We start from the raw sequence: 15351 nt of genomic DNA on the forward strand, positions 1-15351 counted from the left end.
TTTAACTTTCCCTTTCACAGACTCTTCAAAACAAAATCACCTGGCTGCTGTGTCTACTCCAAAAAAAACTTCTCAGTATCAGTTCACACTTTTTCAATCACAGATCCTTCAAGGCTATTTTTTAACTCACAACCACTTTCTTTTCAATGACAGAAACGAACATTCACGGGCCTCTGCTGAATGCACACCTGGCTTAATACAGTTATCCGCCTATGTATTCAAGGCAGTGTTTGGCTTTTCCTTTAAAAAAAACAAAACATGCAAACTACACAGCTGCTTTTGTTAAATCTGTAACTTGTTAATCATACTGATCTGATAACAGATCGATCAGATCTGATATAGCATGATAAGTAAAGGGCTAAGTCTTTGCATTATTCCCTTTGCAAGATCGGCATCTCTCCCAGAGTTTTGGTTTAATACTAATCTAACAACATTGTTTATGTTTGTGATTAATATTTAATTATTCCTAGTAAGTCGCCGACTTCTAGAGGCTAGGCAAATGATTTTTGGAAGAGACATGTCCTACAGAGGGTAAGGATGAAGTCTAAGAGCACACAAGATAAAATACAAGTCTGCTCCTTAGTCATTACTGCCTTCATACGAATTACAGAAGTAAAAGACAAGATTCTGATTACATTTCTAATCCAATTAAAGGCAATAATCTGAAGTTATTCACAGCAAGCTATAAGGAGATAAAGAAGAGAGAATCCTGTCTATATTCAGTACAAAGAATTTGCAGAATCTTTACATGTTATTAGAGCTCTCATAGTCGAACCTAGGCTCTGCAAAATTCAGTAATCAGACTTTATCTAGCAGCTATCTCCTATCTTCAATGGCATACACAATCAGACCCAAGGACAGGTTTGATGGGAAAAAACACTTTGATGCCTGGAAATTCAGAATCATGATGATTCTTGAAGAGAATGATGTAAAACAATTTTTTGATAAAGCATACAAACAACTACCAGGTGAACCTCATCTCATAAATCCATCTATAGCAAAAGAAATAGGGGAGCAATTCAAATCATATTAGATGGAGTAAAAAATGATATCTTACCCATGCTTACACAACATCGAACTGTATTTGATATGATGAATGCATTACGAAATGCATATGAGGTCAACAATGCAACTAGGGCTCTCACACGAAAAGACAACTAAATCACATTCAGATAAAGAAAGGAGAATCAATGAATTCTTACTTCCTAAGAGTTGCTAGCATTAGAGATGAATTGTCAAGTATAGGAACCATTATTAGTGACACAAAATTAACACTAATGGCTATAGATGGATTACCAGATTTGTGGGAGACTTTTGCACAAGGAATAAGTGTTAGAGATAATCTTCTTGACTTCAACAAACTTAATAACGATTGTCTTCAAGAAGAATCCAAAAAATTAAAGAAAGGAGGGAAACTGAAAATAGAAGATGAAGAACTTCATGTTCTTAATACAAACTTATACAAGGGCAAGAAGAAGCATTTCAAGAAGAAAAAAAAGGAAATCAAAAGAATGGAAAACCCAAGAAAGATTTATCCAAAATAAAGTGTTTCAAATGTGACAAGTTTGGACACTACAACTCTAATTGTCCTGAGAATTCTAAACAAGCAAATTGTACAAATGTTACTGGGGAAGAAGATACCTATGATCTTGAGAATTGTGTATTGTACTCATCACTATCAAATGAAATTTCAAGTAAAGCATGGGTAATTGATAGTGGATCTTGTAGACATATAATAGGATACAAAGAAGCACTAGACTCTATTTTAGAAAAAGTCAATGGCGAAGTTACCATTGGTGATAATTCAACACATCTCGTCCAAGGAACTGGAAATTGTACCTTGAAATTAAAATCTGAAAATTCTCTTCTTCTCAAAGGTGTACTCTACGTACGAGGAATTAAAAGAAATCTAATTTCAATTGCAGCACTTGAAGATGACGGGCATAATGTTGCATTTGTGGACGACAAAGTAATAACTTGGGCAAAGAACTCCTCAATCAAGAAAGCAAAGTTGATTGTTTAGAGAAAAGGATATTTGTATGAATTGAATTTAGAATCTAGTCGACCTATTCAAGCCTTAATTTATGAAGCTGAAGACATTAATGAAAATTGGCACAGAAGATTAGGGCATCTAAACTTCAAAACCTTATCAACTATGGAGAAGATGGTTATTGATTTACCTAAACTCAATAAAGACCACTCAAGCATATGTAAAGGGTGCACATTGGGTAAGAACACCAGAAGTCCATTTCATGATAGCACTAGAAAAACAAATAATGTTATAGAATTTATTCATTCAGATTTATGTGGACCTATGTCTGTTCCTTCTCTTAGAGGGTTTTGGTACTATATTTTGTTCATATATGACTTCTCTAGGAAAACATGGATTTACTTCTTAAAATGCAAAGAATCAGAAGAAATCTTAAAGAGATTTAAAGAATTCAAAACATTAACTGAGAACTTATCAGGACATAAAATTAAAACACTTAGAACTGATAATGGAGGGGAATACACCTCATATTTGTTTAAAAGGTTTTGTAAATAATTAGGAATTAAGAGGGAGTACATGTTCCTTATAATCAAGAACAAAACGGGGTAGTAGAAAGACAGAATAGAACAATTATAGATGTTGCTAGAGCTATGATATTTGATCAAAATCTAGAATATTATCTCTGGGTAGAAGCCTCTTGTACTGTCGTCTATATTCAAAACAAAAGCTGGCATTCTTACCTTAGAGATAAAACTCCTGAAGAAGTATATACTAAAGTCAAACCTAATATAAGTCATCTTAGGATTTTTGGGTCTCCCGTATATATTCATGTTCCAAAAGAAAAGAGAACTAAACTAGAACCCTCTGGGAAGAAAGGTATTTTTGTAGGGTATAGTGAAACATCTAAGGCATATAGGATTTTCATACTTGGACAGAAAAGTATTGAACTTAGTAGGGATGTAATTTTTGAAGAAAATCTAGCATTTAGAAAAGCATTAAGTTTTGAAGAACCTTCTCCTTTGTGTAGTTCTGAAAGAAATAGTTAGTTAGAGTCTCAGAGGGAGAACTTGGAAGAAATTGAAGATGAAATTCAAAATGTAAATCTTGAAGAAACTCAAAATTCAAAGAAAAGACCACTTTGGGCCATTAAAACAGTAGAGGAAGCACAAGACTTTGCTGCACCTTCTAGAATAGTCAGAGAAAGCAAAAGACCTAAAAGATTTTCTAGTTTTAAAGCAAATATGAGTGATTTATCCAAAACCGATCCAACTAATCCTTATGATGCTATTAAACATACAACTTGGAAAGAAGCTATGACAGAAGAATACCAATCTATTATGAAGAATGATGATTGGGAAATTGTTCCAAGACCTAAAGGAAAATCCATGGTTTCTTTCAAGTGGATATTTAAAATAAAGCATGTTGCTGATGGTAGCATTGAGAAGTATAGAACTAGATTTGTAGCCAGAGGATTTTCTTAGAAACAAGGGATTGATTATGAAGAAACCTTTGCTCCTGTTGCCAGATATACCTCCGTAGAGCAGTCCTAGCAATCACAGCATCAAAGGGATGGAAAGTACATCAGATGGATGTAAAAACAACATTGCTAAATGAAAAGATTACAGAAGAAGTATATTTGGAGCAACTTAAAGGATTTGAAACTCATGATCCTAACGTTTTTGTTTGCAGGCTCAAAAAAGCTCTTTATGGGCTTAAGCAAGCTCCCAAAACTTGGTATGAAAGAATTGATAAGTATCTCACCAGCTTAGGATTCTCTAAGAATGAAGCCGATCCAAATTTATATTATAAAAGAGATAAAGATGATATGGTAATTATGATACTCTATATTGATGATTTACCAATAAAAGGTGATGATCATCTTATAGATCAATGCAAGAAAGATCTAACTAGAGAATTTGAGATGAAAGACTTGGGACTCCATTACTTCCTAGGACTGGAAGTACAACAAAATTCTGACAGTTCATACTTAATCAAGGGAAGTATACATCAGACATTTTGAAAAGATTTGGAATGTGGAATTGCAAGTTTATGTCTTCTCCAATGGAGACTAATCTACATAAACTTAAAGAAGTAGCAATAGAATCACCTTTCATAGATTCTACTCTCTACAAACAGATGATTGGGTCCCTTATGTACTTAGTAAATACAAGACCTGATATTTGCTATGTTGTTAATGCCTTAAGTTAGTTTATGTGTGAGCGAAAGGAGATTCACCTAGTTGCAGTTAAACACATTATGAGATATTTACAATGCACTCTTAATTTTGGGCTCAAATACGAGAAGGTTGGCTTAGATTTACATGGATTCACTGACTCAGATTGGGGTGGAAGTGTTAAGGACAGGATAAGTACTTCAGGATGTTGCTTCAATTTATGATCAACAATGATATCTTGGATATGCAGAAAGTATTCTTCAATAACTCAAAGCTCCATAGAAGCCGAATACATTGCAACAGCAATGGCCTCTCGAGAAGCAGTTTGGCTAAGGAAGTTACTTGTGGGATTATTTGGGCAAGCCATTAATCTTACGATTATTCATTGTGATAATCAAAGTTCCATCAAGCTTTCAGTGAATCCAGTTTTTCATGACAGGTCCAAGCACATTGAAGTTCCTTACCATTACGTAGGAGATAGGGCAGACATGAATTTTGTAAAATTAAAATACATTTGCACTGCAGATCAGACAATAGACATTCTCACCAAACCTTTATCTAGAGTGATGATAGACCACTTCAGGAGAAGACTTTTTACGGTTGAATTGTAATCCATTTGTATTCTTTAAATTATTAATAAAATAATTTTACTTGTCAGGCTATTGACTGTTATGGGCTCCACCATTTGTATTCATTATTTAAGAGGTTACGATCTCTGAGATAATGAACACTTTTATAAAATATATTATGAGAGATGACAATCTTTTAGACAATGTGCTAAACAGTAAATTTCTACTGTAAGATCTAGATGAGTTTAAGATCATATTATGATGCAGACATTGCTATGTCTACGAGTCACAATTTGGATAAAGGAAGAATTTTATTATTCTCCAGGGTTTATTCTACATTCTGGTAGATATTAACTCAGGATCATGTTGTAATATAGGAATACCAATATCTATGAGTCACAATTTGGATAAATGAAGAATTTAAATTATTCTTTAGATTTATCCTGTATATTATCACTAGTAGCAGTGATTTGTCATATCACAGGTTTAGTGATATGACATTGTATCATGTGTTCTATGATACCACATGCTAAGAAGATTCAGATAGATATAGAGTATCAATTCTTGCTTGTTCATCTTTATTGATGTTGCTAGATATGATATCTCTTAGTATGATTATCAAGTTAAGAGGGAGTGTTAAATTTGTAACTTGTTAAGCATATTGATCTGATAACAGATCTATCAGATCTGATATAGCATGATAAGTAAAGGACTAAGTCTTTGCATTATTCTCTTTGCAAGATCGGCATCTATCCTTAGAATTTTGGTTTAATACTAATCTAACAACATTGTTTATTTTTGTGATTAATATTTAATTATTCCTAGAAAGTCGCTGACTTCTAGAGGTTAGGCAAATGATTTTTGGAAGAGACATGTCCTTTCTAAGGACATGTCCCTTGATTCCTATACTTATAGAGGGTAAGGATGAAGTCTAAGAGCACACAAGATAAAATACAAGTCTGCTCCTTAGTCATGACTGCCTTCTTACAAATTGCAGAAGTAAAAGATAAGATTCTGAATTACATTTCTAATCCAATTAAAGGCAATAATCTGAAGTTATTCACAGCAAGCTATAAGGAGATAAAGAAGAGAGAATCCAGTCTTATATTCAGTCCAAAGAATTTGCAGAATCTTTACAGCTTTCACTTCCAATAGGACACCTGACCCTCTTTTTCGTTCGCTTCATTCTCCCATCATTTTTAGAAGACCAAAATCATACTCTTTGAACAGCATCTCCAGGTATGTCCAAAAAACAAAAAACAAAAAATCACATACCGTCCTGCAGTAGTAATCATAATGCAAAGCCTCAGTTCAAATACACGTAGACACATTTTGCGCTTCACCACCTGAAAAGAGTATGTTACATTTTGAAAAGAAGCCTTAAGGCACAAATCGACAGTCTGTGGCACACCGTGCTACCAAAGAAACGTTCACCTGTGATATCTATCTTACCTTCCAGCTTTGACAATGTAATCCTTAATAAACTTACCCACTTGACTCCACCCGTAGACGGAGAGCCCAATCTTCATTCGACACCTCATACACATTTCCACTAATAGATGACGGTTCTTTTATTTCACCGGGGCTCCCATTTATTAAACACACGGTTCAGTTAAACTTAACAAAGGCACCACAGCGACAGTGAGGAAGATTGTCCTGTTATCGAAAAAGCTTAATATGAGGATTTGCCAGCAAATTTAAAGAAATGCTCGACTCAGCCAGGTGTAACAAGTAACTTCCATCCACATCTCTCTGCAGTGCATACTAGAGACAGTTTTAATTATCAAGGAGTCTCTGTTGTTTTAGGTGAATAGTGTCCAAATCTATACATAATGATCTGCATATTCTGACAACATGTAGGTCCAGAAAAACGGCAGCAATTGATGCCAACAAAAACCTTTTAATTATAGTTCAGTCAGAAAGGCCGAACGAGATTGTCTGTAAACATTGCGAGATTGTCTGTAAACATTGCAGAATATGTTACGTTTTCAGTTTGTCGTTGTTACATTTGGCAGGAGGCATCCAGAACCATTACAGAAAACTACCAGTTGCAAACAGGACATATGGCGACAGATGACAGTATGTGAGATCCAATCACAAGAGAAAGCCAGCACACATAAGAACAAGTAACACAGCCAACATACGATAGCATTCCACACACCAGCACTTACTGCATAAATGAAAACAAGCTCAAGTGGTCACCAAAACATATAAACTGAACCACCTTCTAACTGGCATCAATGTCGAAAATTACTAACATTGTCTACTATAGTTTTATCTTTTCTATTCAAATTACTTTGAATATGATATTTAAAAAGATCATGTTTGTTCTCAGTACTATTATGGAAATAAATTACAATCCTGTAGGTAAAGGTGATGTGATATTGTGATATTGCTTCAAGGATCTAGGGTTTATATTGCTAAAGGAAATGTTATGCAAAGCTTAACATTCGCAGGACATCTAGATTTGGCACTGCTTTTCTTTAAAATTGTTGATTAGTGTAATTACATAAATATATAATACAAGTACTGGCTTTTAGCAATTAAAAACACAAATAGGACAGATTGCATTGACATTATCTCCAAGATTTTGGTGATTGGGAAGACCCAAGATTTCTTTACCCATCTAGAAATTGTTTTGTTTATTCCTTAATTAAAATAACTTAATACATAAAGTGGAAAAGAAATGGAAATTGTTTTAAGTTTTTAGAACTTTGAAACTCTCACTAGATATACCTGCTGCTGGTGATTGAGTGAAATTTCAATTTAGTAATTTGATAGTGAATTTTGCCAAACTATAAGAAAATGATATTAGTCTTGGATGTTTTCAACTTTCCTCCCTTTAAGTATGTTTTTTCCTGTCCTTTGATGGGCTTATACTAATTTCATTCTTTTGCATGATTCAGAGACAAATATGAATTGGAGTTGGATTTCAAAAGGTTCTGGGAGGAATTTCGCTCCTCCAATTCTGAGAAGGTGGGGACATTTTAATATAAATTGGACTTGCTAAATTATAATGTTCAAAAACACAATCTATTAGTAAAATGATTTCTTACAATAATCATTTTTTTTCAGGAAAAGGAAGAGGCGTTGAATATGGCTGTAGTGGTTTTTTGCAAACTAGCCAAAGAAAATGTGAATCCAGCACAACTACTTACCAAGTAGGTTATAACTCTTTTATGCCATCTCATCGTTTCTGGTCCCATGGATTATGGTGGTCTGACTTGTTTTAGTAGGATTACTGGCTGGTATGAATTGAATCTTTGTTAACGTGCAATAATTTTGGGATATAGAAATAGTAGGATTAATATGCTTACTGTGGCTCTTGCTGCAAATTGTGCAATTGTTTGGTATTCAATACTCATATTCATTCATTGATCTGTTTTGAGAACTTTATCATGACATATCATGCATTATCATCTTGATGCATTTAGATATAGACTAAGAACAGCTGGGATGTTGGAAGCAGCGTAAATTTATGTGTCATATTGTATATAGTTGAGTTATTTTGGCTAAATGTATTGATGCCAATGTTATCAATATGGTAATATTTCCGCATTTTGACCATATAACACTTTTTATGATCAATATTTCATATTATACTCCATGAATCATGATCCATAATTAGGATGAGTTAAAGCAAGGGAAGTATCTCGATGATGGATTGCAGTGTATGATCCAAAATGTTGATGATAAAAATTATTACCTGGTCCTGTTGATGTGAGTTTTGTGACCACTAAATATGCATTATAAAACACTTAGTATCCTAAGAGGAAACACCAAATATCAAATCCTCCCTTGAGCAATGACACCACATATGCTACTGATTGCAAAGAAAGATCATAGAGGCAACTTCAAAGTTCCTATTCTTGTTGGACACAACTGAGTTTTATGATGTGATTTGCTGGTAACCACGTGGGGACATTTCACTATTATTTAATGGGTATTGATTTTGTAAATGCAAATGATTCAACAATGGTGACTCTTCAACTACTGCTTATTACGAAGGAATTGGTAAATTACTTGCTTGATATTAACAGAGACCGAAAGGTCAATTTATACAAAAGAATGAGACGATGTTTCCTTAGGAAACGATTGTAAAGAATAGATACATTCTATTCTAGAGAAAGCAAAAAACGAAAGCAAACTTAAAGCTAAGATATTTACAATAGATAACCATTAACTAATAATAGACGACTTTATCTATTATTGTAATACTCTCCCTTAATGGTTAATCTATCTAACACACCAAGCTGTCCTTTGAATTTGACAAACTTATCAGAACCAAGAGGCTTGGTGAGAATGTCTGCAGTTTGATCTGTGGTAGGAACATACTGCAAATCTATAGTCCTGTCATCAACCAGCTCTTGTATGTAATGATAGTGAAGATCCACATGCTTGGTTCATTCATGGAAGACTGGATTTCATGCTAACTTGATAATACTTTCGTCGTACTGGTGACATCTACATATCCCCAAGCATCCGACAAAGCCAAACAACTTCACATCCTACCTTAACAGTCCCTCTATATTCAGCCTCTTTAGAAGAGAGAGAAATTGCCTGCTGCTTCTTACTAGTCCATGTGACTGCACCAAATCCCAAACTGAATACATATCCAGATGTTGACTTTTTATCATCAACAGAGCCTGCCCAATCTAAATCTGTGAACCCATTGAGTTTAGGATTAGAACTTCAAGAGTATAGAAGTCCATAATCTGAAGTGCCCTTCACATAACGAAGCACACGCTTTGTTGCCATCCAATGATCGGCCTTAGGAGGTGTCATAAAGCGTGAAATACAGCTGATTGTGAAGCTGATATCAAGCCTAGTAGCAGAGAGGTAGATGAGGTTGCCTACTAATTGCTTGTATGTAGTATCATCAACGGAAGGAGAATTAGACTTTGCTGATAACTTGAGACCTTTCTCCATAGGTGTAGATGCATGTTTGCAATCCTGCATTCGGAATTTGTATAATAGGGCCTTGGCATATTTGGACTGAGTGATGAATATACCAGAAGACTCTTGCCAAACTTTAACACCTAGGCAATAATGCATGAGCCCAAGGTCAGTCATATCAAAAGATTGGCATAAACTCTGTTTGATTCCTTGAATCAAAGATGCTAAACTGCCAGTGATGATTAGATCATCCACATAAATAACCAGAAGGATGATGTCACTATTAGTCGTTTTGATGTACAGATTTGAGTCTAAAGAACTCCTCTTGAAGCCTTGATCACTGAGGTACTTATCAATCTTTATCTCTCATGCTTGAGGGGCTTGCTTCAAGCCATAGAGAGCTTTTACCAATTTGAGAACCTGATGGTCTTTACCAACAACCTTGAAACCAGGAGGCTGTGTCATGGAGACCTTTTCACGGAGATTACCATTCAGGAAAGCACTCTTGACGTCCATCTGATGGACCTTCCAGCCTATGCTGCCATGGCTAGGAATAATCTGCTAGTGCTCATCTTTGCAATAGGAGCAAAGGTCTGCTTATAATCAATGCTCTGATGTTGAGAAAAGCCCTTCGCCACTAAATGAGCTTTGTACTTATCCAAAGTACCATTCGATTTGTATTTGATTTTGTAGACCCATTTTGTAGCCAATGGGTTTCTTCCTTGGTGGAAGATCAGAAAGGACCCAGGTGTTGTTCTTCAGCAGGCTTTGGTGTTTAGATGTCATGGCCTTTTCCCACTCTAGAATTGCTTTTGCCTCGGAATATGTTTGAAGTTCAGACATACTGTGAATGTTGGCCATAAGAACAAAGTTAATAGAATTTGTAGTTTTGCTCTTTTTCCGAGTAGTTCTCCCATCAATGAGCTCATCATCACGAAGATCAGCAAGTGTCTTAGCCCACCACTTAGGCCGAATAGGAGAATGACCAACAGTAGTACTAGGAGATGCTTGATCAACAGGATCCTCATCAGAAGAATCTAGATCAAACTTAGGTGAAGCATCTACAAAGCGAGGTGATTTTGCAGGAAAGGTCAGAGGTGTCTGTACAGGGATCATTGGAATAACTGGAGCTGTAGGAGCTATTGGAGTTCTCCCATCAGGTGGACCTAGTGGAAGCCGAACTCCCAAATCATGAGCCATCAGAGGCTGGTCTGTTGGATTAGGAACAGGGGAAACAGGCATGAATGATCTTCGCTGCTCATCAAAGACTACATCACGACTGTATATGAGACGGGATGTCTCAACATCGATCAGGTGGTAGGCTTTGTGAAAATTGCTATATCCAACAAGCATGAGTTTCTGACTCTTGGCATCCAACTTGGTGCGTGAGGCATCAAGGATCCAAACAAAAGCAAGAGAGCCAAAAACCTTTAGGTGACTGATTTTGGACTTGTGACCTGACCAGGCCTCTTTTGGGGTTTTACCTTTGACCACCACTGTGGGTGACCGGTTCAACAGGTAAATTGCAGTGCTAACTGCTTCTGCCCAAAACTGCTTTGGAACATGTTTGTGTTCGAGCATGGAACGAGCCATCTCAGTGATTGTCTTGTTCTGATGTTCAACTATATTGTTCTGTTGTGGCATGTGGGGTGTGGTTGATTGGCGCTTGATGTCATGTGTATCCAAGAAGTTGGAGAAAGCATTAGAACAAAATTCCCCCCATTGTCTGATCTAAGAGTAATAATAGATTTCCTAGACTCTTTTTCAACTAAAGGTTTAAACTTCTGAAATACAGGAAATGCATTTGATTTCTTGTTAAGGAAATACACCCACATCTTTCTACTGAAATCATCAACAAACAACAAAAAATACTTGGACCCAAGAACAAAAGGAGTGGCCATAGGGCCATAGATATCGGCATGAACAAGCTGAAGTACTTGAGAAGCTCACCATGAATCGCCACTGGTGAAAGGTGTTTGATGTTGCTTCCTAGCCTGGCATGCGTCACAAACTCCAAGCTATTGAGTCTGAATCTCTGGGAATCCAAGAACAAGCTCATCTCGAGCAAGTTGTGAGAGATAATGCACATTTAAGTGCCCATATCGCTGATGCCAAAATGTGCTGACAAAAGATTGCCGAGTAGCCATAGCTAAGTCTTGAGAATCACTAGAATTAGTATGTTTAAAAGGACCATGATCCTCAAGACCCACTGCAACATTAGACTTAGTTGCTTGATTAGTGATGGTGCATTGATGTGAACTGAAGGTGATTGCCAATTGTGGAGAGTGTTGCAGCAACTGACTGACTGATAGTAGATTAGTTCCATTCCTGGAACGTAGTACACATCAAGGAATATGAGATTCCTCCCAATAGACTGAATCTGAATGTTGCCTTTATCGACAACTGTGTACTCTTCTCCGCCACAAAAAATAACAGTTTGAATAAGGCTGGTAGTTAGTAAACCAGTCTCTGTGGTGAGTGAAATGATGAGAGGCACCTGAATCAATGTACCGGGCAGACGACTTCACATGATCTGCAAATCTTTTAGCCATGAAGGCATAAAAGGCAGATTCCACCTGCTCAATGTGCTCTACACTATTCGCTTTGGGTTGCGAACCTGACTGCTTAGATTGTGCAACTAAGCATTTTTGACATTCAACCTTCATGCGTACAAACTTGTGATAGTAGTTGCATTGAATATTCTTCTTTCTGGAACCATTTGATGCTGGAGCAGAAGATGGCTACTGAAACTTGCCCTTATCCTTCTGAAAGGATTTCGTAGCAAAGGCTTGCTTGGTGGAGGTGGAACTGGAGCTGCTACCGAACTATTGTTTCCACCAATCTTGCTGAAGCAACAATGTGCAAAGATCAGTGAACTTCAAATCAACACTAGTAGATGTGATGTTGAGTCTCCATAAAATGCTCATACGATTTTGGTAAACTCCGAAGAGTGATAGCCACAATATCCTCTTCCTCCATCTTGCGACCGATGGCATGCTTGGAGTGAGGTGCGCTTATCCATGACAATAGAAAACATAGTGTTTTTTAGAAAGAAAGCTTTGCTTTTGTCAGAAGTCTCATAAAGACCTTTGAGATGTGTCGAAAACTTGACAACTGTCTTATCTGATGGAATCTGAGAAAGTTGGTCATCGGCCATAGATAATTTGAGAAGCATCACAAACTCTCGATTATTCAAATCCCATGTATCTTGATCAGGACTCGGAGAAGTCAGACGCTTCCTAACACCCATAACAAGTTGATTGGTGCTCCGATATTGAAAATTGCGATGCTTCGCTGCTTCCAAGTGCCATAATTGCGACCATTGAATTTGGAGTTATGCTCGAGCAAAATATTTGTTAGAGATGCCAGGAAATGTTTTTCAATGAAAAACTATGAAAATTTGTGAAGGAACATTCATCGAGGCAAAAATACAGAAGACCAAGAAGAATTAGGGAGTGACCTAGAAGAGAGCTCAAAAAACCCAGAGGGAATATGCTGTCGATTTTTGGATTTGCTGGCTAAAAAATTGAAGCACGAAAAACGAGGCACTCGGGAAAAACGGACCACAACCCAGTTGAGCTCTTAAGAATTTGCAATCAAAAAAATTTTCCGACCCCAAAAATTAGGGTTTTGGGCAAAAAATCAGTTGGCGGCCATGGAGGTCGAAATGGCAAAAGCATTGATTTTTCTGGAAAAAATGGTTGATTTGGCAGTGGCAGGTTGCAAGAAGGTATTTGTTATGATTAAAAAGCATAGAGTGGTTTGAAAAAGACTATGTTTGACCTCACAAAATGCAGATTTGGCAGGAGCAGAGCCGTTAGAAAACAACCAAGAATTTCTGCATTCTTTCAAGGGAACAAATGCGAGCTCCTTGCAGATGGGTTGCAGAGGAAAACGACCACGTTATGCAGACGTTTTGTAAACTTTTGTTCAATACATGATTTGTAGAACCATACGCAAAAGGAAATCGTGATTTTGCAAGTGAAAATGCAAAAAAAAAAAACTTTCTCGCGATTTGTAGACCTTGCAAGTGAAAACTCCAAAATCTTCTTGCGATTTGCAAACCTCAGTTCGGGTTTTTTGTGAAAGATCAGAAATAATTTTGAAAAATCTTAACAAATAATTTCAATACAAATTATAAAATTTTGAAAAAAATTTGAAGCATTGGCTCTGATACCATATTACGAAGGAATTGATAAAATACTTGCTTGATATTAATAGAGACCAAAAGGTCAATTTATACAAAAGAATGAGACGATGTTTCCTTAGGAAATGATCATAAAGAATAGAAACATTCTATTCTAAAGAATGCAAAAAACGAAAGCAAACTTAAAGCTAAGATATTTACAATAGATAACCATTAACTAATAATAGACAACTTTATCTATTATTGTAATACTTCTAGCCAAGCAATTGCAAAAAGATAAAGGAATTAGGAATCTAATCTAACCTATCAATGCAAGAGACAATTGATGGTGAGGTGAGACTAAACCAATCCCTGCTTTGCCAAATCAAGTACACAAAGGAGGCGGCAATTGTTTAAGGATGCAGGGATGATTTTGATAATGTCAACATTCACTCCAATACCCAATGATGACATTATCCAAATGAACATTTCCAATTGAAGTTAAGCGGTTGAAGTTAGTGTAGACCAACCTTACGTTGCTACTTGCTATCAACAAGTTCCAAAAGATATGAATACAAGCTTCATAATAATTGACCAATCAATAATACCTTCCAAACATCTATATTGATGCCTACTCAACATAAATAAAATCCTCCTCTAATTGAGGAAATGTAGAAACCATGCAATGCTTTAAAACTTCACAAACATTCACCTTGATAACAACAATGAAGAAGGATTAATTTTGGTAGTATATTAGCTAAATCTCTACAAGTATCTCTTTTACAAATGAGAAGGCCTTGCCTTTTATAGGAAGCTCAAATACAATGAATGGTTCAGATTGATTCGAGATCAATGGCCAAGATAACGTCAACACAACTCTAATGTAACTACCAACTACAAGCATTAAATGCTGGCCAATCACATAAAAACACCACCTTGTGGGCCAACAAGAAAATCACATTGCTTTTATAAACTAATAAGAAATTAGGTTAGGTGAAAACATTAAGTGGAATCTACATGTACACTTGGAACAATTTGATTATTACGATAATAGATAGTTTCTATCATCTCTGTTTATGTATTGAATGGTTATCTATTGTAATCTCCTCTAAATATTAGAAAGTTTCTAATATTTAGTTTCCTATTTCTAGAATAAAATGTTTCTATTATTTATGATTGTTTCCTAAAGAGACCAACCTTACGTTGCTACTTGCTATCAACAAGTTCCAAAAGATATGAATACAAGCTTCATAATAATTGACCAATCAATAATATCTTCCAAACATCTATATTGATGCCTACTCAACATAAATAAAATCCTCCTCTAATTGAGGAAATGTAGAAACCATGCAATGCTTTAAAACTTCACAAACATTCACCTTGATAACAACAATGAAGAAGGATTAATTTTGGTAGTATATTAGCTAAATCTCTACAAGTATCTCTTTTACAAATGAGAAGGCCTTGCCTTTTATAGGAAGCTCAAATACAATGAATGGTTCAGATTGATTCGAGATCAATGGCCAAGATTACGTCAACACAACTCTAATGTAACTACCAACTACAAGCATTAAATGCTGGCCAATCACATAAAAAC

The 15351-nt window shown here is 35.9% G+C and overlaps 1 protein-coding gene across 2 annotated transcripts in view; it reads left to right on the plus strand.

The window, feature by feature from the left end:
- The window catches only part of LOC149534758 (protein SPIRRIG-like), a 76684-nt gene that overhangs the window by 13579 nt on the left and 47754 nt on the right, over positions 1 to 15351 (plus strand). For both annotated transcript variants that reach the window (XM_089803910.1, XM_089803909.1), the window contains exons 3-4: positions 7639 to 7708; positions 7808 to 7893. In XM_089803910.1, the coding sequence (XP_089660036.1) occupies positions 7639 to 7708; positions 7808 to 7893 (156 nt within the window). The remainder of the gene's footprint in view (positions 1 to 7638; positions 7709 to 7807; positions 7894 to 15351) is intronic.

This window comes from Cupressus sempervirens, chromosome 10 (genome assembly GCF_028749045.1).
Source record: "Cupressus sempervirens isolate cs-2001-9-10 chromosome 10, ASM2874904v1, whole genome shotgun sequence".
Lineage (NCBI taxonomy): Eukaryota > Viridiplantae > Streptophyta > Pinopsida > Cupressales > Cupressaceae > Cupressus > Cupressus sempervirens.